Genomic DNA, 24,972 nt, shown 5'->3' on the forward strand with positions numbered 1-24,972 from the left:
CTCGACAAACTGATCATGTCCCGGTAAGGATTCCCACCAAGATGCTGGTGGCTTTTTAAGGAGCGGGATAAGGTCAAATATGTAGTTTGTGTTATGAAGTCCGAAAGGGTAATCGAAAACCAAAAACCGCTCCCCAACACGGATTTCGAAAAGTGTACAGCGACCCTCCACCAATGGGATTCAATGAGGCTTCTCCACAGCGCTGGAAAGCTACTCTGCTCCAAGCTGGGGCAGATGCACAGTTCAACTATCAAAATGGGTCACGTGACCGTGACATCGCTTGCATTGTCGATAAGAGGGGAACTTCCAAGACGGGGAGGTGGGGGGCTGTCTGGATATGTTGTCTGTGACGTGCTCAGAGCCAGCGGTTTCGGATGGGAATCGGGTCAGACTGATTCTCCATCGTAATCAGGTAGCACGGTTCTTCTGTTCTGCTAGTGACGAAACTCTAGATTGGTCTTATTACTTTTCACATATACCAGATAATTACTGAAATGGAGCGAGTTGATGTCCATTGTCATGCCGTCCCCCCGGGCTATCGTCAGCATGCTATTGATAATGGCCATGGAATGCCTGATGGAATGCCTGGTCTTCCTGTAGGTACTGTGTAATGAGAATACTCTTCGTGCCAAGACTGCGGCTAACAAAGCCAGGCCTGGAGTCCAGAGCAGCACATTGCGCTCATGAAACGACTGAATATTACCAAGTCGATATTAAGCATCACATCTCCAGGAACTCACCTTGTGCCCACTAAGGACCATTATGCCGCAAAAATAACTCGCCAAGCAAACGAGGAGCTCTCTAATATTTGCGTCAATCATCAACCGCACTTCGCCTTTTTTGCATCATTGCCGCTCCCATCTATTCAGGAGTCATTGCTTGAGATTGACCATGCCTTGGACAACCTGGGTGCAGTCGGATTTGCTGTCATGTCCAACGCGAACGGTGTATATCTCGGAGACGTGGCACTGGACCCTGTTTTCGAAAAATTAAACGCACGCAAAACTATCCTGTTTATCCATCCTACTACCTGCAACGTACTTGAGCGAGGAGGCGAAATACACACCGTGAAACCACTTGAACAATACCCTCGTCCGATGATGGAGTTTATGTTTGACGAGACACGCGCTGTTGCAAACCTGCTCCTCTCGGGCACTGTAGCAAGATACCCAGACATTACTTTTATCATGTCACATTGTGGCTGCGTACTCCCCGCAATATTAGACCGCATTGGCTCTTTCGCGATGGTCGGGGGAGGAGAAAACCGAAGCAATGAGTTTCGAAAGCTGCTGCGCGAGCGATTCTTTTTCGATGTGGCTGGATCCCCCTTTCCAGATCAGATTCGGGGACTCCTTAGAATGTTGGGCAGTGCTGGCGAGCAAAGATTGGTCTACGGGACCGACTATCCTTTCACACCTGACAAGGTTGTTGTCCATTTAGCAGATCAGATGGACGTAGGCTGCAAGGAGCTACTGGGCACGGATCAGACACACGCTATGTACTCGGGCAATGCAGCGAAGGTGTTTGGTCTCTAGACCGTCAAATGCTACGTATCACAAAGAGAGAGGAATAGCCACCCGCTTGAATTCATAACAATAGAAACGTAGATTCGCTAAGAGAAAAGAAGATTGATATTACCAAAGCACCAAAGCTAAAGTAAATACGATTAGGTGAGATTGAAATCAACGTCGCAAATGATGTGAATTCAATCCCTGTACAAAGCATAGGCCAAGATTGGAACGTCTCTCATTGCGTCGAGGCACTTGCCGCCTGAAACCACACCGGTAGGTGCCCTCAAGTCATCGTCGATGTGGGAGGTTCGCTCGGGACGCTGGTGGAGTCTGATCATGTAAGAAGCTATGTCGAGTCGAATGTGCTTACCTGTGGTCTGCATCTCGGGCGTGTGTATGGGCTCCGGGTGGAAGAGAACACATCTCGTTAAGGATGATGCGAGCGCCCGGTTTCAACACCGGGGTTTGATTTCTTAGAAGAATGATGCACTTTGTGTCGGACCAGTCGTGCAGGATCTGTCGCAAGAGGTACACGTCGGCATCTTTCAGCGGTTACTCATTGAAGAAGTCGTATTCCATAAACCGAAGCCGGCCGTTATTCTTCAAGCTATCTGGCACTTTGGCGTCCTCGATGGTCTTTGGCAGGTCCTAAACGATCACGCGCTTGATTCCGGAATATCTGCGTTTGAGGGACTCTCAATTACTGATCCTCGTTTTGAAGAGGCTATGACACCGCGATGAGGCACTTGTTCAGCGGGAGAGAACGCACAAGCGAGAACTTCCGGGCAGTTTTTGCGCTGTTGACAAGACATTCGATATAATTTCCATTTTCAAGCCCCGTGGATCTGTAATGTCGGTCATCGAGGTTATTTGGTCTCATCAGATAAGATATGCCCCTATATGACTCAGTCGGTATACCATCAAAATGCAATCTTCTGTCCTGGCCTAAGAATGCGATGGATTCTGTCATGACCGCATCGGCAAGCTTTTAGGACAGGCGTGAACTGAGGATAATACATACGCTATCAATGGTAAACTGACCATGTTGGCGTGGTACACCATGTTCCATCGCCTTCAGGGTTTTGAAGTCGCGATTGAAGACGCTAGCGAAGCCGGCCCTAACAAGTACTCATGCTTTCAATGCATCAAAGGACATCTCGACAAGGCTGCATAAGTAATTGAGTCAAATCTTCCAGCAAAATCATAGCAGCTAACTTAAATTGCAGTCATCCATGACCCGGATTTCTTGGGGCAGACATATACACGACGCTACTATGGAAGGTGTCCGGCAACCTCTATTGTAAACATGATTGAAAGAACCACAAAAAGCCCTAAAGAACGTGATGAGACCGCTGTATGCATCAGAGATACCCCAACACTTTGCATAACAGCCTCGCTAGTCAGAACCACACCGTTGCCGTCAAGGTCCCCTGTTGGGAGCTTCGTGGTATTGACACGCATACATGAGAGCTGGGGGCCCTGTATGTATGGAGCATTCTCCAGAGTCCCTGAAGACCCCGGTCCGCGCACTATTGGATTGACCAATATGATCTGTAGGCGATTTGTTGCGGTATAGTACTCTGCACCCCCGCTGCGGTTTTGCGGGGCGCTGAAAGACCCATACCATCCCTCACCGTTCTCCCAGCTGTTGGTCGAATTGCTACTGTGGTTGAAGAACCCGTAGCTAAACGTTACTGCACCCCAAGTTCCAAGTACAGTATCCGTGTAACCCAGTGTACTCTGACACTCTGGTAGTGCATACCAACTGCGCTGGGGCGCGGAGCAACGAACTGGGGATCCGGTCTCTCTATTGGCTTGGGATACGATGGCATCAACACATGCCTGTCCAAGGACGGGATTGCAGCTGGCGCTGTTTACATCATCCTTTGTGTAAGAGTTGGTGACGTTCACAGGAAAGTCCTTAGGAGCATCCATGATAGTAAAGCAAAGGCCGCCCTCGGACAGGTCAAGCTGAGAGCTCATGTCTCCAGCGCCAGCCCAAGAAAAGTCGTATGCAGTGCTGATGATGCGGGAATCGACGGCAGCGCCTTTCTTTTCGTTATCCGGCATTGCATATTCGCTAATATTGACACCTGAGATCTGTTGGTATCCACTACTAGTGTTTGCACATATTAGAGTGCCGAGGGTGATACTTACGCCACGTCCATTCAACGTCGGCTAGAGACTGAGTATTGCCGGCTCTTGCAGCTGAGTTGAACGGCCTAAAAGCAACAGCTCGTGTTGCGTTGGGATTTTGCTGGGCATCCCTGATAATCTCACGCGCACTTGCGTCTAGGTCATCTGGAATTGATGAGCCAAGGGTCCCTAGGGAATCATAGGCTCCAGCTAGTGCTAGGCCCGAGAGTAGAGAGACTAGTAGTATCTTGCTCATGTTGACTGCGCATGGAATTACGGAGGAAGAAGAAGAGGAAAAGCAGACTTGACGGCAATTGTCGTAGGATGATGTGTCCGACCTACTACGCCGCATGTCAGGAGCTGCGCCTTACTAACAAGTTCCAACAAGGCACAGACATGCAACTTCATATAATCACTGTGTTTGGTCCATCCATGAACCTCTACCGATGCGGCAATCTCACAACCCTACAGGTGCGGTTCGAATTGAAAAAGTGACATAATTACATCAAAAGTCATACCCCACCTTAAACGACATAAACTGCGATGTCCTGTGGCGGCCTGTAGGTTGCCTCCGTGCCTTTGTATCGCCTGAAGGTCTGCATTCAGAACTACATCGCTTGCCAGAGGTGTATCCATCTGAGTTTCCGGCAGGGCTTATCCAGCATATTTGACCAGTCTTCTTTGTTTCGCGATTTCACGAGCCTGGTGCAAACTCGACTTCGTAACCGCGCGTTCAGCAGCTTATCTACCCTACATAACTTCGCAAGCAGGACGGTGACATGGGGCAAGCGGGCCCTACAGTGCGTCTCAAGGATCCAGCAACTGAAATTACTTATATACGTGATTGGCCTATGACGCTATGCGGCACAAAGAAATGCGTGGACAATGGGTATGTAGTCGCAGGATGACACGAGGCAGAAGTAGGAGTCGGCATTTTCTGCTTGGCGGTTGTGACAATGTTCTATACCAGACGGCTGGGCAATTATTCGAGGGTCGCGTGCGAAAATGTGGATCTGTGGGGGCGCATTAGACGAATTTGAGTACTTGTCCGTTCTGAAATAAAGCACGGACTCTGCCTGTACTTAGGTAGAGATGGCCTAGCTTGATTCTCCCTACAGCTCTCCGCTAAATGCGGTAAACGTGGTGTCAGCACATCCTACGCAGGATCTTAAACCACCTACCACGGGCCCAAAGTCGCGCGCACAACTGCCCACCCCGAGACTTTAATCGAGCCCCAACAAACCATGAGCGAAACATCGGAAGACGAATCTCCATTAGCCGCCGTCTACCCTCCGGTAGATATCTGCCCCCACTACCAGCTGTGCGAGCAAGAGGTCGTATACTCGGAGGGTCGTGTATCTAGTCGCTACCTCATTGACACCGAGTACAAGGAGGAGAAGATATCTGTCTCTTTTGGCGACTTAAGGCCATGGATTGAGGTCATCGCAAAGTTACTCCTGGATTCGCAGATACAGAGGCGTCTAATCAGTGCCATCATGGAGACCTATGTTCCCCGCAAATACCATGGCACCGCTGAGCTTGAGGACCTGTCACTACGAATTCGCGGCGAAGTTGAACAAGAGGACAGTTTCCACCGTTTCATGGAGCTCCCTGCCGAACTCAGGATGAAAGTCTGGGAATTTGCAGCCACAGAACCTGCACATATCATCTATTGGATGGAGGAACCGTCTTGTCTACCAATCAATGGAGCAAGGCACATGCCGCGCATCGCGCAGACCTGTCGCGAAGCATGGAAGATAGTTCGTGGGCAAGGCCGCTATTGCCAACCATCCTGCGGCGAGGGCCTAGATATCAAGTACTGGGCGTCTTCACAGGATATTGTCTTCATCAAAGGGGTCGACGTCTACAAGAAGCACCCCAGCGATTGGGATGTGGAGTTTTTGCTCTCACGGGAGACCATTGCGGTTGAGTACGAGCATTGGATCCAGCACGCTGCCACAGCTGAGCAGTACATGTGGCTGCGCAATTCCAGCGCGCTCAGGACCCTGATTTTGGTCATGAACATGCCCGTGGTGAGGATTACAAAGGACTTACACAGCTCCGATCTCCACTGCTGCGGCCCTGTTTTTGATGAGGTTTGGGATGACTACGGTCGCCCACCAAAGGGCCTATGGAAATTGGTGAGGTATGAAGAAGCAGATCAGCTGCGACAGCTCGACAACCTGTGGAAGAAAATCGAGCCAAATTCCACGTGGATTTGGAAAGACATAAACACAGCAACGCTGAAGGGGGCGTCCATTTATGGTCGTCATTACATATCCCGCTGTGTGGACTGTGAGTTACAGCAGTTCCAGGACGAACGTATCGAAGAGGCTCGGATTGTCTGGCGGGAACTCGTTACAAGCAAAAGCCGGCAACAAGCAGGTGATAATTCTTCTGTTCCACCTTTGCTTGGAAAACAGAGCCCACGGGCCGATGATTCGATTCGACAAGCCCCCTCCTTTGAAGCGTCCATTATTCTAGAAGTTCTCAGTACCTGAAAGGCTTTAATGCATCACTGAAATCACCAAGACTTGGTTTTATGTAGGCTCTGAGGATGCAATGAATTGCACGAGAGAAGTTATAAACGTAAGAGGGTGCATCAATTCTACCGTCCAAAGCTCTATGTCTCCCATTCCTTTTCAATGGGTGCTTGCTCCTTATCCTCATACCAAACCATGGCTTTTGCTACCTTCCTCGGCTCCTTCTTACGATCCTTCTCACAAGTGTCTCTCTCCCAAGGCGTGTACTGGATGTAAATTTCCCCCTTGTACGGCTTGGAATCTGCATCGTAATCCGTATCCCTCCCAATGTAAGTCTTTTGCACAATTGGAGAAGCCGGCAGGTAATCCCGCAGTTTCGCTTTCAGGATCTCGATTTTGCTAGAGTACAATGTACTGCTATCCGTTTTGCTGTGTAAAACAAACGAGTTAGCATAGTGAGAGGGACTGTGGAGAAAAACTTACGATTTCTGTTTTGTAAGTATAAAGACCTTCGTGTCTGCAGAGTCCGCCAGCGGGTTCTTGGTGGCACCCTTCTTGCCCTTGCCGCCCTTCAGGTCCGCCAAACTTTCGTAGAAAGCAATATCTGGAGCTGATTGATCAAGAATATCCACAGCTATTTTCCTGAAAACGTCGTCGGTCCGTTCCTTGGGTTGATTGTTCGCCAGGAGCTCGTTGAAGCCGCCACCTTTCCCAGCGGTACCCTCAGCCTCCCAGATATGCCCTTGCCAAAAGCCGTGGGAATTCTAGTTGAAAGGTCAGCATAAAACCTAACGCGAACCGAAGGCTGTTCTTCGCGTGCTTACGACGATGATTATAGCTGTACAGCCTGTGAGTCCTGCCATCCTAAATGTCGTTTTTGTCCTGGGCCAATCCTTCCATTCGCTAGTAGCACTGATCGATATACCATCAATCTTCCACCCTTCCAACTGCGTCTCGTGCGGTTGTATGGCCAAGGAATTTTCCCTCGTTATAGTCTTGTCTAGTCTCTGGATGAACGCTCGTTGCTTTGATGCAGTCACCCTGCGTCCGGGGCTGTCTAATGGATCCGGATCATCGTCATTGGCAGCTCTCTTTTCCGAGGGAAGGCCGTAATCTGCGAATGTAGGGCCCGAAAACTCTCGAGAACCTAAGCCAGAATTATCCGGCACAGGAAACCTCGTAGGGATTGACGCAGCAGCGGCCAATCCGATAAGGCAAAGCCTCCAAGTGAAGCTTGTTAGACGCATAGTGAGGACTGTAGACTAGAACTTAAGCATGAGTTCTAAGGGGTGAAAAGGTTCTCGTCGTTGGTTAAGAAGATGTTGATTCTTCCAATGTCTCAGCGACTGTGATACTGCCATTCGCAAAGGTCACTCGAGGTCGAGGGTATTTCTATTCTACTATCCCTTATGCTGAACTCAAGAGCCTAATTGATAGTGGCTTAGAAGCTTGGCAGACTGTTTTATTTATGGGCTATTAGCGTCTTGGCCCAGCCCGTGCAAGTGAGGCGCAGGTACCCTGCACACTATAATTTCCGCGCTTACGCTTAAGCGCGTCGTCTAATCCTGAGGCTCGCTAGTAATGTCAAAATCGCTTAGCTATTGCCTGCAAGCAGGATGCGGCACAAAACCCATGGTCGCGATCAAACTGGATATCTCTACAATAATAGACTGCGCAGCCTGTCGCAAATAGCTTCAATGGCTGCCTAGCGGCTGTGTGGCTGATTCCCAACTTAGCAGGGCTTCTGAGTCTCTGGTATCAGCTGCTGAATCCTTGCCTAGCCAATAATTTTATCTGGATGAACGCAGTCTTGCACGCTCAACATTGCGACTTCATGGGTGCTTTGCGTTAGTAATTACACCACCAGAGCGGCACTTCCACTCAGCTCTGAGGCTTAGCTTATTTACCTTCCTGTCGGCGCTGGCCCAGAAATGCAAACGAGGTCGCTTCGACTGACCGCCTTCGTGTCAAGCATTGCGCCACAACTCACTTCTTCATCAAGCCGTATTATACAAGATCCTCTTAATGGTTACGTAAGTCTTGAGTTTATTGGAGTAAAACGATGGAGCTTCGGTTAGCAAGAAACCGGCCCTGTCAGTGCTTCATTGGTATAAAACGCTCTGGACCAATCATCAATAACTAAGTGATTGAGATGTGCTTCACAATTGTCGTCACTAGAATTGATTAAAGTGCTCTGACGGTTGATGTTAGATGCAGGAGCTGTGCAAGGTTTGAACCGGTGTAAACGCCAAGTCGACAAATATATACTTGGAATCTTCTATTCGAAAAGCTTTGCATACAACTCTCCACCTGTACCGTGACTCATGCTTCGCTTGACAGTAGTGTCAATGGCTCGAAGTTGGTAGGGTGCTTTATCGGCGTCAACTTCACTGATAATTCGGGCCACGGGTTCGGCAGTACCGCACAATGCTTCAGAATCAGCAAATTCCATATGGGAAAATAACAGAGAAGGACCATGTAGGTTCGAAATACAATTGATAATGGAACGAACATTGAACAAATATATAATCTCAGTTCTCGTGGTATTCCTTGGTTTATAGGAAATGAAGTCATATGGTTGTGTCTCAAGTCTCATCTCCTTTATCCAGCCTTTAGTTCATACAGTCCAGCCCATCATTCTCACAAACACTCCAGACTTCGAAACTCCCATATTTTCCTTCCCAACAACCAGCTTCTAATCCGTTGATCTCAGATGTCTCATCTACCGTCGCGAGGAGAGTGTCAGGGTTACAATCGTTGCTGCTGAAGAAGGCTACAACAAGAGCGTCATCACCATTGCCAGCCGTGACCTTCGTCGCTTGCTGCTTGCCAGCTCCGTCCGTCTTGCATCCAAGACCATTCCAGAAGAGCTTCCCATCGACGAGATTGTCGCCCGGTCCACCCCTATGGCATTGTTTGGGGTCTGATGGTTTATCGCCCCACCACTGATTTAATTTGAAAGCCGTTGACGAATTTGCGAGGCAGAGGGTGGTGAGGCTGAAGAGTGTCCGGGGTAACATGGTGAAATAAGGGGTTGTGTGTTTGTGTCTGAGAAGTGCTCTGCGAACCTCGTCAAGGCTGGACAAAGCTGTTGAGACTGTTTCAATTTCTTGAAAGACGATTGATTGCCTTAATCCAGCGGGATATATGGTCGAAACGAAGAGCGTTGATATTTTTGCAAACGGAACTTCAAGATCAACAGTGAATCTGGTTGAGTTGGTTCAGAAACAGCATCGAACTGAATTTGGTGACTTATATATTCCATGTCCGACAGCAGCGATGCGTAGTTTTGGAGGAAGCCCCCAACCCCTGCACCCGCGCAATGAAGCTGATTGCCAAGCTTTCACCTCAATGGCAAGCTAGGCTCCACTGGGTTTGGTGCTAGTCAGATGGTGGCTGGTGGTATACGGTCTCGGCATGCGGGTCTCGTATGCCAGTAACCGTGCAGATCCTTCCCGGGGCGCAGTCGCTGAATCGTGGTGCCTGGATAACTGGGGCCTGCCGCACGCAACCTCGACTATACCTTTCAAGAAAGCGCTTAATTGTTCCATTAACATGAGCCAGACCCTGGAAAGCTTACTCGGCTACTAGATCAAATCCAATTTCATTGCAGTAGTACTAAATTTAATTCTCAGATCTCCTTAATGTCTATTTGTAGAGTTGTTCACAGCCGCGATGACTAGCGTCAAGGTCTCAATCCCACTCGCTTACAGCCCAGAGCACATGCTTTCACAATCGAATGTCTAATGTATACCGCCTCCTTCTCCTGGTCTAATACAGAGCTATATGAACATCTCTCATCGGCAGCTTTGCCCATTCTCCAACTTCAGCATTCCCCCTCTGGCTTTCAAGATTCTGCTACACCACTGCGTGCAATATAGCTTCGAAACATCTGAGTAGCCTACTGTACCCTTCTGGAGGCCATCCAGTATGAAGTCTCATATTCTGCTCTCCTTACTCTCCTTCGCTCCACAGCTTTCTGTGCAGCTTCCATCCGCCAATGGAGTCGCCATCGTAAACCATCCTCGAGCTTCCCCATTGATCGATGAGCCGTTAGCCCTTGCGGAACGACAGCAGCAGCAGGAGAAACAAGAGAAGAACGATACTTGTGACAAGTGCACGAATCGCAAGTGCTCAGGTGGTCGATTTCGCGACCAGAATACTTGCAGATGCGCCAATTGTCCGAAGGGGCAGAAGGCCAACCCGGCGGGTGACGGTTGCATTCCAGATGGCAACAACAACAAGAACAACGAAGAAAGAAAGAAGAAGAAGCAAGACTTGTACGTGCCGCTTTTCAATCGATGCTTGAATATGACTGACAGCAATTTGAAGGACCCAAAAGACTGTGGAACGCAAGAAGAAGGCGTTCAAAAAGAAGTCGAGGGCGGACAAGAAGAAGAAGCTGATTGAAAACACTCGCAAGAGAAAGAAGACCGAGTTCCAGCGCAACAGGAAGCGGACACGCATGGGAAAATGTCTCTTGCTGGTCCCGCTCGCCATGTTCGGCGTGTATGAAGGCACTACGGCGGTGTCAACCTACGCGGAAGACTTTTTCTCTGAGGACTTCGTCACTGGAGATGCGATCGATGAGTTCTGGCCAGGCGACTTCTTGGACCCGCTTGATGTCAATATCGACTCAGACGAGTACCTGCAGGCTTACGTCGAGCTAGCGGCAAAGAAAGAGGATGATAAAGACACACGATGGAAAGACCCGATCGTGCCAATCGGCGTGAAACGTGAGGAGTCTGCTACAATTACCGCCCCCAACGACATGGCCATTCCAGAAAAGTTCAAGCGCGTTCCCATCCCGCACCCATCAACTACTGATATGACTGTTGGAACACACCACCTGGACAAGCGTAATCCCTTGGCGGTAAGTGGCATATCTCCGCGACTCGATCAAGATCAATCTGCTAAAAGTTGTTTCTAGGCTATTCTCAGAGCCATACTGGCCTTTACAGGACGACTCGGATCCGTGACTACCACCACAGTATCAAGATTCGCGTCCATCGGCCAGCGAGTATCTGCTCGTCTCAAGGACTTGTCGGCCAGGGGTGGGGCCCGCCTTGCCAAAGGAGGCGGCAAAGCCGGCGTTAATAAGATGAAGGACGCCGCCCGGGCGATATCGAAGAACAAGAATTGGAAGAACTGTCTCAATGGGGCTAAGCCGGTATAGAATAGTACACATTTGAAGAATGTGTCATGTATCAGAAGTCAGGGTCGAGGTAGCAATGATGAAGGACAGCAGCGGTTGGGCTGTCTACTATGGTGCTGTAACAAGTCAAACACAAACGAGGCAGAGCCTTTAAAAACATAGATACATTATCCAACCCCCTATTGTGGCCCTTGTATTGTATGATGAGACCTACTGTAGCATCAACATTGATGCGATTCCAGTCGGCCACTTAAGGGTCTAATGATTACCCTTCAAGCAAGAAGTCCTGAATTGTTGCCGCAGCCATGAGTTGGATGGTGCTGGTTGCAGGCTGGCTATAGTGCCGCTTTGATGCTTGCGGGACATGCAGATCAATCATTGGGACGATTTTCTCATGTCATACTGAATTTGTAGGGCATTGTTTTGAACCAGGAATTGCCAACAAACAACTGAAGGTATTTAAAGTGCCTAACTAAAAGCATACGACAACCATTTTTGTAAAGCAACGCCATACTCCGGTGCAAGCCAAGATGGGACAGAACTGCAAGACTGTCTAGTCATCTCATTTCTTGCTCTTAGGAGCCTCGTCGTCGTCGCCAGCAGCCACCTCATCGTCCATGTCACGACTTCTCTTGAGACCCTTCATCTTCCTCGTCTGCAGCTCACTCAGGTCTTGTCTGCCCAGGTGGATTCTGCCGAGCTTGTCACCCATGGAGTCTGTCGTCACGTTCTTCTTGGTCCTCTCCTCATTGGTCCTAGGCTTCTTGAGGGCCTCCTTCAGCATCTCCGCGTCAGGTTCCTGCATTCTGCCGACGCGGAAATCCATGCGCGGGCCCATCTCCTCAACCTCCACGCGGGGCAGCTTCTGGCCGCTGCGCTTGGTCGAGATCAGGTAGACTCGGAGGTGGATGGCGGGCTTGTCGTCGTCTCCCAACGGCTCCTCGGCTGAGATTGACACAATGTACTGAAGTCCCTCGACATCGATCTTGTCGGAGCCCTCGCCCTTGAAGAAATCCAGGAAGAAGCTCTTTGCCATGGTGTACTCGTTTGCGACGGGGCTGTCGAATGCGGTGCCAGCAAAGACGATCATGGGCCTCAAGCCGACGGCGAATTTGCGGCCCTTGAACTGGTCAATCTTTCTGTGGCTCTGGGGGTCGAGGTGCAGCTCGAGCATGTCCAGGGTCTTGTGGCCGAAGGTTCTGATCATGGTCAGGGTGTGAGGGCGCTTCTTGGAGCTGCTGCCGAACACGAGCAGGGAGGCATCGTTCTTCTCGGAGAAGAACTCGAGGGAGGCGGGGTCTTCGAAGGGGTGGATGGCGTTCTTCTTGGTGAATTTCTTGGCCAGAGGGACCCTCAGCGAGTACAGGTCGGTGATGGCATCCTGCACGATTTGCGAGCAGGTGGTGCCGCGCAGGAACAGGCAGGACTTCGGGTTCTCGATGGCCTTGGGCGCCTTCTTCTCCAGAGCGCGCTTGGAGCGGGCGTTGCGGGGTTTTCTAGGGAAGAGTCAGCAATCGGCGGGCCGCGCAACGAGGGAGCGCCTGCTCACATTTGTCTCAACATGGCGATTTCTGTGGTGTGGATTGGGGGATGGCGTTGGATTCGAGTGTCGCAAATGTTTGGAGGGGACTTCGAAAAAAATCCTTATCTCTACGATAAGCAGGAATGCTCCAGGTGGAAAAGCGGAGCCCTTCCGCCCACCTTGGGGCACTAGTTTAGTACATACATACTCCGTAGTACTACACTACTGCCACTATGCACTTGGCAACCCTGTTCACCACATAACACTTGTGAGCACCGTTATTACTAAAGCGTTTCTCTGTGGGAAAACCCGCCGTGGGTGGCACTGGCCGTTCACCTGTGTAGTTTCTGCTACAATCTCTCTGCACTGACTGACAGGTACTCGAAATATTTATATCATGTCTAGGTTAGTTTCTGAAATAACTGCGTAGTCATTTAAGATCTCGAAAAGAACATGTTGACACGAGTAAAGTAGGGCAATTTTACTTAGGAAGGACGTTATCCTCAAACGGCAATGTGACTGTTTTGCGCGTGAGTTGCAGTATGTCCATTGGGTTAGTTTAGTTCTTTACAGCCCCTCTCAACCGCTGGACGAATGCAACCCAGTGGCAAGATGTTGCATTAGACCCGATTGGAATCCACAATGAAACAGCTCGTGTGAGCGTCACAAGCTGCTGCAGGCACCATAGCGATAGATACCTAGGAATTTGATTGGATCACGTGTTTAAAGCAAGGGATGCAAGGAGTCCATTACTGCCTGGCCCAGAGTATATGAAGGAGTACCAACGGCACCATAGAGTACCGCGTGTCTGATCCCTCCCTTGTGTGTCCATATCCAAAAACAGTCTGCTTGAGTCTCGGCTGCACGCCATTTTCTGCATCTACAGCCAAACAGCAACTAATTGCGACGTTTCAAACCCCAGAATAGCGATACCCGAAAAGTACCCAACCCTCCTTGTAGCATGTCTGGGTCTCTGATTGCTACCATATCCGCCAGGATCGCGGAAAACACAGCCAAAGTGAATGAGTACTTGACAAAACATAACCTTCCTCAGCCTTCATTTGACCTCGGGGCACCTTCGCAATCCTTGATCCCACCTACACAGTCTGAAGTCGCGGCAGCACGCCAGGCCGTGATCCACGACTGCCTGGAGCTTAGACAACTTGTGCTCGGCCCCAAGGAGCATTTGACTAGCTTCCAACACAATGAACTTGTCAGTCAGCATGTCATATTGCGGTTCCGCATAGCAGAGGCCGTCCCTGTCGGCGGCGAGACAACTTTCGAGCAGCTAGCTATGACAAGTGGCCTCAATGAGATGCAGTTGCGCAAGCTGCTTCGCCATGCAATGGCACAGCGAATATTCACCGAACCGCGTCCCGGCGTCGTGGCGCACACGGCGGCGTCGCGACTCCTTGTCGAGGACGAGGGTCTGTACAACTGGCTACGGTTCAGCACTGACGATCTCTGGCACGCCGCTTGCCGTACTGGTGATGCTCTGGCACAATTCCCTGGTTCTGAAGAGCCAAACGAGACGGGGTTCGCTCTGTCCAACGGGACAAGTAAGGACATGTTCCATTTTCTCTCCGAATATCCCGAGCGTGCAGAGCGCTTCGCCGCTGCGATGCGATTCTTCACACAGAGACCTGGCCTTGAGCCAATACACGTCGTCAACAACTATGCCTGGGGCGATATTCCCCAAGGGGGCATCGTTGTGGATGTAGGTGGCTCGCACGGCATCATCTGCATCGAGCTAGCACGACAGTTTCCTTCGCTTCGGTTCATCGTCCAGGACCTCGATGAAGCCGTGATTCGAGACGCTGAAAGGCAGCGGCCTTCAGAGCTCAAAGATCGTGTGAAATATATGGTGCACGACTTCTTTGATGAGCAGCCAATCGGTGGCGCTGAAGTGTACTTTCTTCGCGCTGTGCTACACAACTGGTCTGATAAATATGCGAAGAAGATACTCCGTGCCTTGATTCCCGCTCTAAAACCGGGATCCAGAATTGTTCTTAACGAGCCGGTGATGCCAGAGCCCGGTAAGATGCCTCCTGAAATGGCGGCACGCATGCGTGCCAACGATCTCGTCATGCTTCAGCTACAAAATGGAGGTGATCGTGAGATGGCGGATTGGGAAGTGCTCTTTTCGGAGGCACATAGAGGCTTCCGTTTCCATGGTGGGAAGAAGCCGGTTAACTCAAACTTATGGATACTAGAAGCAGAATGGGTGGGATAAAATTATATGTTGAGGGAACAAGAACCCTGATTGATTGTATCGCCATCAAATACTTTACAGGCTACCTGTGCTGGACTTGTAACCCATGCATTTCGGATATTGTATTTGGTATACCGAGTTCGCCACCGAAATGGCGTACCGAAACCTCCTGTAGCGCTGCCCCAAAAGTGACTTCTCCAGACTCTGCAACCTTGTTGGGCTTAACACCTGAAGCTAGACAAATACGCGGTGACGATCCAAACACGAGAGAATGACCTATAAATTTTCATCATTGGCGGCATTCCTTATTTATATAACATACACCAAGGCTCATCAGTCCCATGTTTCTTTAATGCCCGTAATCGCACAGAGATATGTTGTAATCACGTTCATAATGAATATAGGGATCACGCATTGTTGTCCACTCTCAGTCTCGAACCCCGCCTTTGCTAAGGACCTCACGTCTCATATATCAGCCGAGAAGAGTTGTAGACACCAACCTTTTGCTAGCATTTGTATTCGCAATCGTATGTCCGTGACTGTAGACATTGTCGTTAGCCAACAAATAGCGGCGTACGATTGCTTGCGTGAACTTACCGCAGCGGCTCCTGGACACTTCGGTCCGTTACTGTCCCAATTATCTCCGTTCAACTTACAGCTTGGCGTACCGGTATTTGATGAGGTCGTCCACGCTTGGTCGCCGTAGTAGAACTGCATGTAATCATTTTGATGCTCACCCACAATAATTAGCGTGTTTCCCATCCCGTCTTCCTTCAACTCCCATCGATGACCGTCATTGATCGGGACTCCGGGGCTGGACGTCGATCCTGGGGTGGTGTATATAGTTTTGCCCGAAGCATCCGAAAGAGAAATTCTGGCGTAGAGATTGCTGTTGGAGACCTCACAGGTCCATATCTCATCAATAGAGAATTTGCAGGTTCCAGTGGGCTGAGGGGCACCACTGGTGGAGGTGCTAATCGTTGTAAAGGTTGAGGTAGCCACAGATGGTGCAGCCGGTGATTTGGGGTCCTCGACGCCTTTCTGTGGAGGATCGGATGTGTAGGCAGGTTCTGTACATTTCGCACGCGCTGCAATGAGGCCTTCTGAGATCGTCCTCGTGGCAATTGGCGCATCGTCTCGCTTGACGAACTCGTCGATGACTTTGTCTTCCCTGGCTGAGCGTAAAACATGATTTTGGCCATGTCCTTGAGGGACGCGTTTGGAGAGTTCGATGACAGTGCCGTTATCAAAGGTACGCTCACTAATGAGAGTCAAGTGTCTAGAACTCCTGCGCTGGACATTCTCATCTACTCCGTATATGAACCCCGCCTCGCCGCCAGGTATATAGTAGTCCACCCGTGAGGCCCATGCATGATCATCGTCGACGAAGTCTGTGAGGAAGCGGATGGTAAAGATACCCACGGCACCAGGGGTGGGACCAGCTCTCTGTTTGATTGTACCATGAGCGTTGCTTTGCCAGTTCTGTTCCGACAGAGTGAAGGCACCATCACATGCGGCCATGCCCCAGGGCGCGCAGTAAGTGTTCGCCGAGACTCCATTTGCGTCGTTGCCTCCCTCAACTGAAAAAGCAGGGGGAAACTCATCGCAAGTCCAAGCCATGCCTGCGTCGGCACCGCTTGGGTCTGCGATCTGGTACGACCCTCCTGCGCCCTGGGGTAGGTTAGGATTAAGTCGTTGGCCGACAAACCCGGTGGAAACAGTGCGACCACCTTGGTTGAAGGGCTCAGGGACTACCAGGGGTTGGTTGTTCTCGGGGCATGGATGACCAGCTTTCCAGTTGCCTGGACAAGACTCTTGGTCACGGCGGCGATCGATGCGAGCCTGATCCGAATCAACATTAAGCTCCAGGAATGCCACGTTCTGGAGTCTTCCCAGATGTCCATTGGCATCCCTTCGCAGAGCATAATTGGCTCTTCCATTCCGTGCGGCATTGGCATTGACGTTCTCGCAGATGCTAGGCATTTTAGCGCAGTTGTATGCCATCGTAGGAATTCCTAGAGGGTTGGTCGCTACAGGTGTGCCATCGTACTCTGGCACGCCCTGCACTGTGCTTGTCTGGCAGTAGCAACGGACGGCAAGGACTGCGAAACAATAAGTGGCGGACAGTTTCATTCTACCTGCTATCTTAGTATCTATACTTTAGGAAATACCTGTTATAGCAAAGAACTTTTACAAGTCAATGCTCCTTGGTCAGAGTAGACTGGTGAGTAGAGCCATCTTTCAGAGATCTATCGGCTTAGATATACGCCGTCTTTATGGACTTTACGTTGATGTATTACAGACTTACTCGACTGGAGACATTTTGCGCAGCCATCCCATACTAGTCAAGGATAATACTGCCCGATATGATATTTTTCTCATTTCGATGCGCCTCGATCATAATCCTTTTACCATCCTTCTAAAGGGGGCTATTCAATGTTCAGCTGACTGTCACTCTGACGCAACACCCATTATGGTTTCCATTGCAAAGTCCTATCAGCGGCACAAGACTTATATTTATCTGTAGGAGCATACCATTTGCGTCGCATTCCTTGATTTCTAATATGTAATAGACGTAATCACGCATGGAATCCTTATCAAAGTTCAAACAGCTCAGCCTCGTGTCTGCTTATTCTCTTATGCGATTATAAAGTCCTTTGGGATCCTCTAGGCTATTATGCTGGCCCAATTCAACAGGATTGGATCTAGACATGATCCTTGATATGCCGTAAGCGCGGGGGCGGTCAATGGTCCGCCGCCAATTTACGCAACCTCTGTATTTTTAGTACTAGCGGGCAAGAACTACCAGTTGCTAACTGAGCACTGCGGCATGTTCGCTGTGTTTGCAAAACCGCCACACGTTTAATGAAAAGATTAGGAACTAATGCCGATTCCGAAGGTGCGAAGGGAATCTGTTAGCTCATGCTAAGTTCTGGTTTTAGGGTCTGATCGTCCGAATATGGTAGTAATGATCTGCGAACCCCCCAGAAAACAAAGTTGGTGAGGGTATTGTGGGGAAGTATGTATATAGACGGCTCAAGTCCAGGCTGAGACTTGCTGCGACCTGCTCAATGTGGCTTTGGCGATATTGTTAATGGCATTAAGATTGTATAATAGTATGCAAGAATCAATATTGGCCCCATCAGACGATGCTAGTCCCCTCCGCTTGGAAATATCTCTTTGAGAGTCGAATAACGCGAGTGAATTTGACTACGATCCAAGATGACATGCAATTATGTAATAAGCTCAGATGATATATGAATGACAATGTCCTTTCATCTGAGAAGGAAGCCAGGACTGGGTATTTTCCGTTGGATTGCGAGCATTTTCTTCGCAAAAGTCAGCGAAATGAATAGAAACTAGTCTACAACTCAGTCGCAGTGTTTGACTCCTTCAACTGCCTGAAAATTTCCCTCTTAGCCAGCTCTGCGGTTCCGATCGCTGCACTAAACTCGGGCTGTTGGCCAATAATATCCAGGTCGCCACCCAGAACAGCATCTATCACTTGCTCCAGAACTTCCCTGAACCTTGGCCTCTCAGTCGTATCCCCAAATAACAGGACCATGGAGATATTCCTTCGGACTGGGCTATTTACAACAGGATACTGAAGTGCATCTCGCACTGCTTCCCAATAAGACTCTTCATGTCTTGACTCATACCCGAGGCGCAAGTTTCTTAACGTAGGGGTTTCTTCGAGATAGTATGCATTCGAAATATGCGCTTGGCTCGTAGTCAAACTTGTATGCGTGTATGAAACCGAGAGTGCAAACTGAGGCGGGATATGCAACTCCTCCTCTTCACACGCTGCAATGGCTCTGTAATCTTCGCAAAGTCCTAAGCCATTACCCGCATACGCTGCGATACTTGCGTGGATGGGCCGGAAGTTAGAGAAGGGGAAGAACTCCAAGTAGACTAGCGACAGATACTCAAAGGCATCGTGAAGGTCTTCCCCATACAAAGCGACGAGATGTGGGATGGAAATGGCTGCGGCTGAAATAGGTTCGCCAACAGAAATCGACGCTTGGTCTCGCAAGTCATTGATCATGTTGCTGAGTATACCTACGTCTCTGGAGGAAGGAAGGCCCAGTTTTTTTCGGGTGTTCCGCACCGTCCGGCGGGCACTGTCGCGGATCGCTTCTCCGACGTTTGAATAAGGTTGGCTTGTTTTGTGGTTAGGCAAGTGAGTCGAAAGAGTGTGCGAGGAGAAAGAGAGTGCATACTGCAAGTGTTGTGACGAAAGGAGAGATAGTCGAAGCATCATCTCCCGGTACGATTGATTGCCTTCGACCCTAGCGATCGACTGAATGGAGCCGTTCGGATAGGAAACAGCAACAGTCCTATGTCCGGTCAGATCCTATATGGCTGAGTATGATGTGCAAGACTTACGCATATGAGGGGCTTAAGTCAAAGCCGATGCCGAACTCATGAGTAATCGAGAGTTGATGCTGTTTCTTCGGGAACGACAGCAGTAGAATCCACACCGTGAAGATGAAGAGCAACACTGCCCAGATGTAACGAGCGGCACTTGGAAGCTTCATAATTCATTCAGCCGATCAGGGCTCGGAGGTAGTAGCGGCTTGAAGCTGTTCCAGCGCCAAAGGAATTGAAAGTCGACTGCGCCAGTTGATATCTGTGGATGGAAGATGCTTTGGGTAGAAGCCCGGTGGAACTTCTTGGCAGTACAGGTGCTCTCCAAAAGGTCTTACTGCCTAGAAGCTATCGCGGCCGGTTCTGGCGCGGGAATGTTCGGCCTCATGCGTTCGTACTGCTCGGGTAGCTAGATAGGTGCCTTTCTATGCACCCCAAACGAACGCAGGGCTTTGTGCATGAGGAAACTTGACGTCACCGATGTGTTGTACGAAGAGGAATGCAGAAGGAAGCGGCGTGAACTAGATCAGTAAGAGTGACTTTTTAAGAAGGATTGCGGGGTGTTGGTCAGCCGGACGCTGTGTCACCTTCAAGCCGTTTCAGCCTACCACCATCATATTTGTCGCCGGGCTAGGCCTTCCTACCTTATGTTCCGAAGTACTGCTAGTTGAGTACCCCTTCCGAAGTTGTGATGGGTTAAATTTAAGTGCTCATCAAATAGCCGATGCTATAGGTACTAAGGTAGTCTAGGCCCGGAGTTGCATTACGCCAGGCAAGTCATGCTTTGCAATTATCCTCACTTGCACACGCACATCAGCATAGAGAACAATGCGGGCATCCTGAAACTTCAAAATCAATATATACCGGGCTTATAGTCATCTCACAAACTGGCGGGATTCATGGAATAGGAATAGGTGGCGACTCTGCCACTATATCCTTAAATAGCTGACTCAATACGGGCACCGGCTGCTGATCCGACATTCCCTTTTTACTCCACCTGCTCCTCAGTTATTCCTTTTATTCCATGACTCAGGTTCGAATATGAAGCCACCATCCATCTTCGCAATATTCCTTGTTTATGACATCACAGAAGAGGATTTTGCCAGCCCTCGATATCGTCGAAGAGCAAGTCAACGGTTATGCTTCACTGCAGAAGTAGAGTCGGTGATTTATGTTAAGCTCCATACCATGCCATCTCTCGTGCAACTTGTCCATGGGATGACACTATTTATTTAATGGCGTCTGTGGATGCACGTAACACGTATAGTGCGTCGAGCGAATGCTTGTGACAACTCAATCTCTCGGTGTAGATTGTAATCCAATATAGATACGAGATAAATGAGTGACGAATAGCGCTGCATGACGGGGGATGCGACCGAAGGATGAGGATGATATGAAATGAAACGCCTCCATAGGACTTGATAGAACAGACATTCCGATATTTGTAATATATACACTGATATATAATACTCTTTGCAATGCCATTGCTTCGTTGACTGTCTTTTAGTAGTCCACAGTCTGTATAGGCCTTCCACTCTTTAGATTCGGACATGCAAGATGTCTGCCTTTACCAATAACCTGATTCTCATCCTATTGCCTATAGCCCTCGGCAGCCCGTTGAACGATATTCATTCTTCTATGACCCTCAGAAGCCCTGTCAATCCAATCAACGAAAGAGACAACAGTTTCGTATGGGCCTCTGTCGGAGATTCATGGGCGGCTGGCGTGTCCTACAGCCCGACGCAGCATACGGATTATGACAATGATAAGAATGGATGTCATCGCTGGAAGGACTCTTATGGTCCTATTATGGAACGAAACAAAACTTGGACGACAGGTCTTCAGACGTTCAATTTTGCTGCTTGTACGTTAATCTCTCCAAATTCATACAAAGGGGGTCGGTTTCGGGTATTCTGATACTCATCTTTCGTCCCTCGAAATGACCCCCTCTCTATAGGCTATTTATGTTCTAAACCACTAGCCACGCAGGTTCGGGTGCCATACTTTCCAACATTGTCGCCTCACCGCAAGGCGACAACCCTCCCCAGATGACTTTGGTCGGCAGTCCACAAATGATCACCTATCATGCAGGCGGCAACAACTGCGGCTTTGGCGCCGTCGTGAATGATTGCATTTACCAACCTTGGGGAAATTATGGTGCGGAGTACCCAGATCCTTCAGGACAGTGCGCGAAGCAGCTGGCGGACCGCAATACCTACATCGACAAGGCTGGCGATGGTGGCCTTTACCAGGACGAGCTGAACACCGTAAGGGACCTGCTAGGCCACCCCGCTGTAAAAGACAACAAGGATTTCCACCTCTACGTACTCGGCTATGCCCACTTCTTCAATGAAGGCGCTAACTACTGTGACGATATTTCGTTCGGTGTCTTAGCGTCAGTACCGCTGGTGGGCAACGCGCCCAAGGTCACTAACCGGCTGCGGACAGACCTCAACGATGGCGTCGAGCGCGTGAACAAGATCCTTGCGCGTGTCGCGAAAGATGTCGGCGACTCCCGAGTAAAATTCCTCGACATCTCGCCGGCATTCAAAGACCACCGATTCTGTGAGGACCGATACAGCTACAAAGACCAGTGGTATAACGCCGACGTGTGGCTCTGGAACTTCAACACGCCCGCTGACGACCCACCCGCTGACCCGGCCCTGATAGATGCGTGGCTGAATGGAAACCGCTTCCCAGATAACACTACGCTGCCTAATTATCCCAACGGCACGAAGGTCGGCGTTGAGATGCAAGGAGGCGTGGTGACGGATGGCTCAGGTGGAAGTACAGGGCCAGGACCAACGTGGTTCCAGAGGCCTTTCCATCCAAAGAAAGGTGGAACACAGGCGATTGCGGACATTGTTATCGCGCAGGCAATTGCAGACAAGATTCCTGGTGTTGTCGGCTCATCACCCCCTACTACGGGAACCTGTGATTGTAATGAGAACGGATGTAGTCCCGAGTCACCGGCTTGTTGCGCAAACGGCACTTGTTGATACTCAAATACAGTTGCACGTTATAGTTGTCCAGTATTGGAAATCCCAGACCGAGTGACAAACATCTCTTGGAAGGGATCCTCCACTTAGGCGTGATGAGTTGCAAAGATGGTGTATGGAGAAAGCAGCAATTTATACATCCTTGCCATAACATGGAAGCTCCAGACATTACATACTCCCTGGCGCTAACTACCTGTGGTAATCCTAATTTAGTGAACCGACGTCAAACTGTTCCAAGGAGGTCCAAGGAGATAAAAAATAACACTAGAGAACTTTGCCATGTTCTAGTGTATGCTTATAGTGATTAAGCCTAGATCCGTCCTTTTTGAGCGACCATGGTTGCTTCTGTCCAGTTAACAACAGCGACGTCATCTAGGCCGGTGGGGCGTCATCCGTGTCATGCATCTCACATCGCAGGATCGTCCGGGCGGCTCAGCCCTATCATCGAATCCTAAACTTGTAAGCCGAAGTATTTCCACATGCAGGACTCAAGTCTAGGTGAAGAGCAGGAATTGCTGTACCGGAATCCAATCGCCAGGGACTCCTTGGTGGATACTATTGAAACTGGGAGAGCAGCTCATTGACTGTTCACGACCCCAAGCAAACGCCAGCCAACTCTTTTTGGGCCGTGGTTGTTCCTCACAAGAGCGCGCCCATTCCAGACAGAAATATTCAGGATGTCACCACCTTTGCCCAACGAAGTTCTGCAGCATATTTTCTCCTTTCTCCGGCCAAGCCTCCGACGCAAGGGCCACGGTCATGCATTTGATGCGGTCGCACCAGACCATCTGGCGGAGGAGGCATCCCGTCAAGTCACCCTATCCCGTGTCTCACGCAGCTCCAAGCAGCTCCGACGGCTAGCTCTGCCATTTCTCTACCACACGATACCCATGACTTCAGCCAAGCTCCTCCCTGAGATGTCGAAGAACGCAGAGCTCGCGGGCTATGTGAGAGCCATCGACCTCAGTCACACGGGTATAGATCGGTCCACGTTGCGCGACGCATTCAAAACTGCAAGACCTTGGTTGTCTCTGCCATCTGCCTTCGAGCGCCTCTTAGAGCAAGCGATCGATCGCGTCGGCGACGATCTCACCGACACCGGTGCAGAAGCCGCGCTTCATTTGAGTCTCCTAAAGAACCTCGAAGCACTCGAATATCGCGGCTACATTGGATCCAACGACCTAGTTACGGCGTTTTTCGACGGCGCTGCGAGCAGTGACGAAGCGCAAGAAACCCAGGTGCCGCACCTGCGGGAGCTTCGGTTACGCCACTGGAGCGGCGAGAATACAACGCGTATCACCCATGTTCAGCGGCTGCTGCAAAGCTCCGTGGAGAAGCTGTATGCATGTGCTATCAACTGGGAGGTGGATCCAAATAGTGGTGAAGGAAGACCTCTTGCTGTAGGCCCGCAACTTTCTCTCAAACATGTCGATCTTGTGGATGCCACCATCAATGGACCCGGATTGGACGACATGCTACAGCGCTGTCCTGACTTGATAACTCTGAGCATCGTTTGGGGTGACCCTTCTAGGATGCCGACATTTCCACTCGACTTCAACGCCATAGGCGCAGCGCTCCGTCAGCACGCCCGCGGCCTCGAGAAGCTGACACTGGATTGTTCAGAGGAGCTGAGCTACACGCAGGGCCATAGCGAAGGGAGATTAGGGCCACTCTCAGAGCTTCCAAAATTGAAAGTACTCGTGGTGGCCCAGGATGTCCTCGTGGGTGAAGACGAGGAGGAGGGGGAGGAAGAGCCCCTCAGCTTGGACCAAGTCTTGCCAAGTTCTCTTGAAGTTTTGCGTCTCTTGACCTGCCAAGATGACGAAGAGAATCTAGATGAGCAATTGGTCGACTTGATCAAAGGCGGTCGGCTGTCAAAGCTACGAAGAGTCCAGATGAAGCGCGACGAGGACTTTGCGGGGGACGCTGCTGAGTTAGGTTGGAAGCTATGGCATCGCTGGGATAAAATGATTCTCAGTAGGCTGTAACATAAAGAACCTCTGACCAGAAACCTATCCTGAGGATCACATGTTGGGTGCATATTCTAGTGCCCTCACCTTCGGCGTAGTGTGATATAGTAGCATACACTAACAGGAGCTCCCGACGGATATCGCAGGCCTGCAACGGGAGCTGCTTATTTAATCGATTGCCCATACCTGCGTACATATTCCGAGGCTCCTCCCTCTCGGTCAATACCTCGTTTGTCTGATGGGTTCAAAGTCGGCCTGTAGCGGCATGGCGGGGCCACGATCCTGACGTAGCAACTTCACAAACCGCATGAGAGGCTGCACCCAGAACGCTTCTGCTCAAAGGTCAAACGTAAAACCAATTCAGCATTACTGTATTACATCACTGACGTTTCATAAGATACGGTAGAGTCGGCCGCACTCCGTGTGTTCCGCAACCGCCTTAATGGCAGTTATGTCCTCGGCTGTCTGAGTATTGTCGGATTTCCAGCAATTTTCAGGCTTGGTTATATCTTTACTGGACGCTTTATGTGCAATAGAACTTCACAAGACAAGTCTACAGTCATACCCGTGGCCTTAGTGATCACAGCCAAGTATTCCTCAACGCATTGAAACCCGA

General features: G+C 50.0%; 12 protein-coding genes across 12 annotated transcripts; 6 read left to right on the forward strand and 6 right to left on the reverse strand.

Annotated features, from left to right (window-relative positions):
• Positions 1-494: 494 nt before the first annotated feature.
• JN550_003724 (uncharacterized protein) lies at positions 495-1,535 on the forward strand (the record flags this gene model as incomplete). The annotated part of the gene is made up of 2 exons (XM_049315160.1): positions 495-596; positions 654-1,535. The coding sequence occupies 2 exons, from the start codon at positions 495-497 to the stop codon at positions 1,533-1,535; spliced, it is 984 nt and encodes a 327-aa protein (XP_049174294.1).
• A 1,248-nt stretch (positions 1,536-2,783) lies between these two features.
• Positions 2,784-3,903, reverse strand: JN550_003725 (uncharacterized protein; the record flags this gene model as incomplete). The annotated part of the gene is made up of 2 exons (XM_049315161.1): positions 2,784-3,604; positions 3,669-3,903. 2 exons carry the CDS (start codon positions 3,901-3,903, stop codon positions 2,784-2,786), a joined length of 1,056 nt encoding a protein of 351 aa, XP_049174295.1.
• A 988-nt stretch (positions 3,904-4,891) lies between these two features.
• JN550_003726 (uncharacterized protein) lies at positions 4,892-6,148 on the forward strand (the record flags this gene model as incomplete). The annotated part of the gene is made up of 1 exon (XM_049315162.1): positions 4,892-6,148. The coding sequence occupies one exon, from the start codon at positions 4,892-4,894 to the stop codon at positions 6,146-6,148; it is 1,257 nt and encodes a 418-aa protein (XP_049174296.1).
• Positions 6,149-6,270: 122 nt separating this feature from the next.
• JN550_003727 (uncharacterized protein) lies at positions 6,271-7,377 on the reverse strand (the record flags this gene model as incomplete). Its single annotated transcript, XM_049315163.1, has 3 exons — positions 6,271-6,559; positions 6,614-6,894; positions 6,955-7,377. The coding sequence occupies 3 exons, from the start codon at positions 7,375-7,377 to the stop codon at positions 6,271-6,273; spliced, it is 993 nt and encodes a 330-aa protein (XP_049174297.1).
• A 1,365-nt stretch (positions 7,378-8,742) lies between these two features.
• Positions 8,743-9,150, reverse strand: JN550_003728 (uncharacterized protein; the record flags this gene model as incomplete). Its single annotated transcript, XM_049315164.1, has 1 exon — positions 8,743-9,150. The coding sequence occupies one exon, from the start codon at positions 9,148-9,150 to the stop codon at positions 8,743-8,745; it is 408 nt and encodes a 135-aa protein (XP_049174298.1).
• Positions 9,151-10,060: 910 nt separating this feature from the next.
• Positions 10,061-11,306, forward strand: JN550_003729 (uncharacterized protein; the record flags this gene model as incomplete). The annotated part of the gene is made up of 3 exons (XM_049315165.1): positions 10,061-10,410; positions 10,463-11,003; positions 11,061-11,306. 3 exons carry the CDS (start codon positions 10,061-10,063, stop codon positions 11,304-11,306), a joined length of 1,137 nt encoding a protein of 378 aa, XP_049174299.1.
• Positions 11,307-11,847: 541 nt separating this feature from the next.
• Positions 11,848-12,848, reverse strand: JN550_003730 (uncharacterized protein; the record flags this gene model as incomplete). Its single annotated transcript, XM_049315166.1, has 2 exons — positions 11,848-12,781; positions 12,835-12,848. The coding sequence occupies 2 exons, from the start codon at positions 12,846-12,848 to the stop codon at positions 11,848-11,850; spliced, it is 948 nt and encodes a 315-aa protein (XP_049174300.1).
• Positions 12,849-13,768: 920 nt separating this feature from the next.
• On the forward strand, positions 13,769-15,040 carry JN550_003731 (uncharacterized protein; the record flags this gene model as incomplete). The annotated part of the gene is made up of 1 exon (XM_049315167.1): positions 13,769-15,040. One exon carries the CDS (start codon positions 13,769-13,771, stop codon positions 15,038-15,040), a length of 1,272 nt encoding a protein of 423 aa, XP_049174301.1.
• A 485-nt stretch (positions 15,041-15,525) lies between these two features.
• JN550_003732 (uncharacterized protein) lies at positions 15,526-17,002 on the reverse strand (the record flags this gene model as incomplete). Its single annotated transcript, XM_049315169.1, has 3 exons — positions 15,526-15,558; positions 15,617-15,627; positions 15,688-17,002. The coding sequence occupies 3 exons, from the start codon at positions 17,000-17,002 to the stop codon at positions 15,526-15,528; spliced, it is 1,359 nt and encodes a 452-aa protein (XP_049174302.1).
• Positions 17,003-18,383: 1,381 nt separating this feature from the next.
• JN550_003733 (uncharacterized protein) lies at positions 18,384-19,557 on the reverse strand (the record flags this gene model as incomplete). Its single annotated transcript, XM_049315170.1, has 3 exons — positions 18,384-19,179; positions 19,240-19,356; positions 19,406-19,557. The coding sequence occupies 3 exons, from the start codon at positions 19,555-19,557 to the stop codon at positions 18,384-18,386; spliced, it is 1,065 nt and encodes a 354-aa protein (XP_049174303.1).
• A 1,387-nt stretch (positions 19,558-20,944) lies between these two features.
• On the forward strand, positions 20,945-22,386 carry JN550_003734 (uncharacterized protein; the record flags this gene model as incomplete). Its single annotated transcript, XM_049315171.1, has 2 exons — positions 20,945-21,251; positions 21,377-22,386. The coding sequence occupies 2 exons, from the start codon at positions 20,945-20,947 to the stop codon at positions 22,384-22,386; spliced, it is 1,317 nt and encodes a 438-aa protein (XP_049174304.1).
• Positions 22,387-23,063: 677 nt separating this feature from the next.
• On the forward strand, positions 23,064-24,374 carry JN550_003735 (uncharacterized protein; the record flags this gene model as incomplete). The annotated part of the gene is made up of 1 exon (XM_049315172.1): positions 23,064-24,374. One exon carries the CDS (start codon positions 23,064-23,066, stop codon positions 24,372-24,374), a length of 1,311 nt encoding a protein of 436 aa, XP_049174305.1.
• Between the last annotated feature and the right edge of the window lie 598 nt (positions 24,375-24,972).

Source organism: Neoarthrinium moseri (assembly GCF_022829205.1).
Source record: "Neoarthrinium moseri strain CBS 164.80 chromosome Unknown scaffold9_Wmoseri_CBS_16480, whole genome shotgun sequence".
Classification (NCBI taxonomy): Eukaryota; Fungi; Ascomycota; class Sordariomycetes; order Amphisphaeriales; family Apiosporaceae; genus Neoarthrinium; species Neoarthrinium moseri.